We start from the raw sequence: 4,110 nt of genomic DNA, 5'->3' as shown, positions 1-4,110 counted from the left end.
GTGAAGTGTGTCTCCTTCTCATATTCGACGTTAAAAACGCCTTTAACAGTGCGAATTGGGAGGATATTTTACACGCCCTAGAGCATAATTTTGACGTAAAGCCAGAAAATCTAGGACTAATAGACGACTACCTCGATGGGAGAAAATTGATAGTGGAAACGAAGGCTCAATCTTAGGAGCCGATTTGTAGAACGCTGTCTACGACGAGCTCCTGGAGATCCCCTTGCCGAAGCAGGTGGAACTCACGGGCTTTGCGGACGACGTCGCAGCTACAATCGTAGTGAATAACACTGAGGAGGCTGAACTACTCGTTCGAGAGACCGTCGATACCGTAGAAACCTGGCTTGAGAAACACCACCTAAAACTCGCCAAACAGAAAACGGAGATGGTTGTCTTGACCCGACAAAATTGGTTTCCAAAACCATTCACTGTAGACATAGGAGAAACAACTTTGACGTCGACAAGGGCCTTGCGCTACCTGGGAGTAATGATAGATGAGAAGCTATCCTTCCGTGAACATCTCGATAGTCCATGCATAAAAGCTAGCAAGACGGTATCCAACTTATCAAGAATTATGGCTAACTGCATGGGACCACAAACCCGAAAACGACGAGTCCTGCTTGAGGTAGTCCATTCTGTACTGCTATACGGAGCAGAGATGTGGGCGGATATCCTCAAGCAAAAGACTTATCGGCGTAAAATAGCGGCAGTGCAAAGACGACGAGCTCTGAGAGTTACCTGTGCCCATCTCAGAAAAGGTCTCAGAAGCAGCCGTGCTGGTAATAGCAGGAGCCACACCGATTGACTTGCTAGCTTTCGAGAGAGTGAAACTCTACGACGCTAAATTAGGTGGCGACAATTCCAGAGAAACAATGTCAAGAATTAAAAACGAAACGCTACAAGAGTGGCAAAATCGGTGGACGTCAGGAGAGAAGGGCAGATGGACGGTGCGTCTGATTCCGGACATTAGCGTCTGGCTCTTTCGACAATACGGGGACACAGATTTCTTTCTAACCCAGCTACTGACAGGACATGGACAGTTTAATGCCTATCTTTTTAAGATGGGATTGCATAGCACGCCAATGTGCAAATACTGTCCAGATAAAAAAGACGACGCTGAGCACACGTTCTTTGAATGTGCTAGGTGGAAGGATTATCCTAACAACGCCGAGCACATTATAGGCACCAGGCTCACCCCCTCAAGTCTTTTGACCTACATGATAAAACAAGAAGAAAACTGGCCAGCTGTAGCAGCTTATGCACAGCATCTTTTGAAGGCTAAAACCGGAGAAAGGGACCAGTAGTCGTAAACAGGCGTCGCAAGGCGCAGCACGGACTGGATTGATGTAATGCTAACGCGGTTCCAATCCAGTCTTCCCCGTACCATCTGCGGGGAGAGGGGAGAGGAGTGTTTTTTTCAGTGAGTAAAAATCTCTACACGGCCGTCCATCTTTGTCTGCTGTAGGATGGACAGCGGAGTATCAACGATAGGGTTGTCTTATGAAGATTTTTTTTCGCACATCTATAAAAAAAAACACACACACACACACATACACACACGTACATCCATTTTTTCTAAGGTATGCCAAAATGTTCAAAAACCTTTGAAACGTAAAGATATATAAAAATTTTCATTTTCGATTTTTTTGCGATTACTATAACTTGCCCTACGGGAAGTTAACAATTTCTCAACTGCAGGCTGTTCTTATATTAGGTTGTCAAATATCTCCCTTCCGCTTTTTTGCTATATAATACATTGGTTTATAATACAAAAAGGCGGAAGGGAGATATTTGACAACCTAATAAATTAAACTCTTAAAATAGTATTGGTATTTCGGCTTGAGGCAAGTTACATGAACTTGCCGATATGTGTAAATAATCGACTTAATCAATTAAAAATAAATGAATTTATGAGTGATTATAAGTATTTCGAGTGGATTTATTACACATAATTGAAAACAAACGAACACGTTAATTCGGAGTAATTTCTAAAAGCAAATTTTCAAAAATCAATAACTTATATTATATAATTGAACCAGTTTTCGTAGGACTTTAATGGTTTACTATGTTCATCAAAACTAAGTACTCTATCGTTATACCAAGTAAATTGTCTAATTTTAGTTAGTAAGTTCTATAAGACCATGATATATATCACCAAAAAAAGTTCCATTAAAATTGGCTTAATTTTTTTTTCAACAGTTAATTACAAGAAAACAGCTCGGTAGATTTTCACCTAATAAAAATCTGTATCATTCCCAACTAATATCTTTCGAATAGTTTTGGATTTTTTAAAATCGATTCGGTAGTATGAGCTAAAATGTGGACGAAAAGCTTAACGCTTTTTTCAAATTACAAAGAAACGGCTCGGCGAATCGTCTCACAAAACTGACGAACGATAGTCCTCATTGAGATACATCAAATGGCTTTTAAATTTCTGAAATCGGTTCAGGCGTTTTTGAGAAAACGTCGATCAGAGGTCTAATTTTAACAAATGCCAAAAAAGCGATACTAATTTTTGCAAACTTTGAAGAATTTTTAAAATTAAACGACTTGTTGTAGGGTCGTAATATTTTAGTATGCTCTACAAGATTATAGTATCTACCGTCAAAAAATATCATAAAAATCGTCGAATTTTTTTTAACTTACCGTAGGGTAAGTTATAGTAATCACAAAAAAATCGATAATGAAAATTTTTATATATCTTTGCGTTTCATAGGTTAATGAATATTTTGGCATACTTTAGCGAAAATGGATGTATGTGTGTGTGTGTGTGTATGTGTGTGTATGCGTGCGTGTGTGTGTATGCGTGTTCGGATACAAATTTTCGTCGACGATTTCGGGAACACGGATGAAGCGATGTGAATAATTCAAAAGCATTCGATTCGTATTGATAAGGAGACGTGCTGATAAGTTTTTGGCGAAGGCAGGTCTAGCCGTTCCGAAGATATGGGGCAAAAATATTTGAATAATTCAAAAAACATTTTACTTGTATTAACAAGATGAATAACTGATCAAATTTTCATGAAGGCAGGTCTAGCGGTTTTGGGGATCTAGTAAAAAAGGAAAAAAATGCCATCTGGCGATCAAAAATGATCATTAGACATATGCACATCAAATTATCAGATATTTTATAGAGATTTTAACAATAAGCATAAATTTTTGTCAAAAATTTATAGTTTCTCAAAAATCTAATTTTTCAGCGTAATTTTTTTTTCAAACATGTTAATCTTTTGAAAAAAAAAATTTTGGTACTGGAAGTTCCAGCAATTTGCTTTCAGGCATGATGCCATGCGCCCCACTAGTTTTAAACTTTATTACAAGAAAACGGCGCGGCTGATCTTTACCAAAAACTAAGTAGCACAATTCCCAACCGAGAAAGAATAATGTCCGTTAGTTCAAATATAATTTTAAACATTAAAAGAAGGGTCAACTTTGCTTCTATGGTATTTTTAAGAACGAATACTCGTATATCGAACTTTTCATATTCATATTTGTGCTGACGTTGCGTTTGTCGGTTTCCCAAGAAGCCCCAGACCCACTGAAACCGAAATCGAATGTCGTATATATACTCAAAATTCTGGCAGTATTTACAAGCGCGAGGTAAAACAATTTCTGTTGCGGTTGAATTTGATATCACGAGGAGTGCGTCTTCGCTAGGTTTTCGTTTTCGGATATGTTTTGGAATAATAGATGTCATTCTATTTGTGATCGACGTATATATACTGAAAAAATGTCTCAACAGCCTGCAGTTCTCGTAAATTAAACTAGTGGCGCATAGTATCGTTGAGGCAAATTGCTCGAACTTCCCGTACCGTGATTAAACATTCTAGGAATAAAAATAATCAAATGATTTAAATAATTTTAAATATATTATTTATTATAAATACATACTGTAAATTTATAAAGGCTTATTAAATTGGGCGACGAGCGTATTCTACAAACAACTTATGTGTATGTTTACAAAAATTTTAACACTTTGGTTTCTGAATTTTTTTTGAAGACCTTTACGTTTTGAAGGTTTCTGAACATTTTGGCATACATTAGAAATAATGGGTGTGTATGTCCGCAATTTTTCGGCCATATTTTCGGGCGCACGGATCAACTGATTTG

The 4,110-nt window shown here is 37.6% G+C and overlaps 1 protein-coding gene across 1 annotated transcript; it reads left to right on the top strand.

Moving 5' to 3' along the window:
- Nucleotides 1-385: 385 nt before the first annotated feature.
- LOC113375979 lies at nt 386-805 on the top strand. Its single transcript, XM_026615916.1, has one exon. The coding sequence runs from the start codon at nt 386-388 to the stop codon at nt 803-805; it is 420 nt and encodes a 139-aa protein (XP_026471701.1).
- Nucleotides 806-4,110: the final 3,305 nt, after the last annotated feature.

This window comes from Ctenocephalides felis, unplaced genomic scaffold, assembly GCF_003426905.1.
Source record: "Ctenocephalides felis isolate EL2017-DRISC unplaced genomic scaffold, ASM342690v1 CF-g0.4_SCAFFOLD_01886, whole genome shotgun sequence".
Lineage (NCBI taxonomy): Eukaryota > Metazoa > Arthropoda > Insecta > Siphonaptera > Pulicidae > Ctenocephalides > Ctenocephalides felis.
This window is presented reverse-complemented; position numbering and strand designations above follow the sequence as displayed.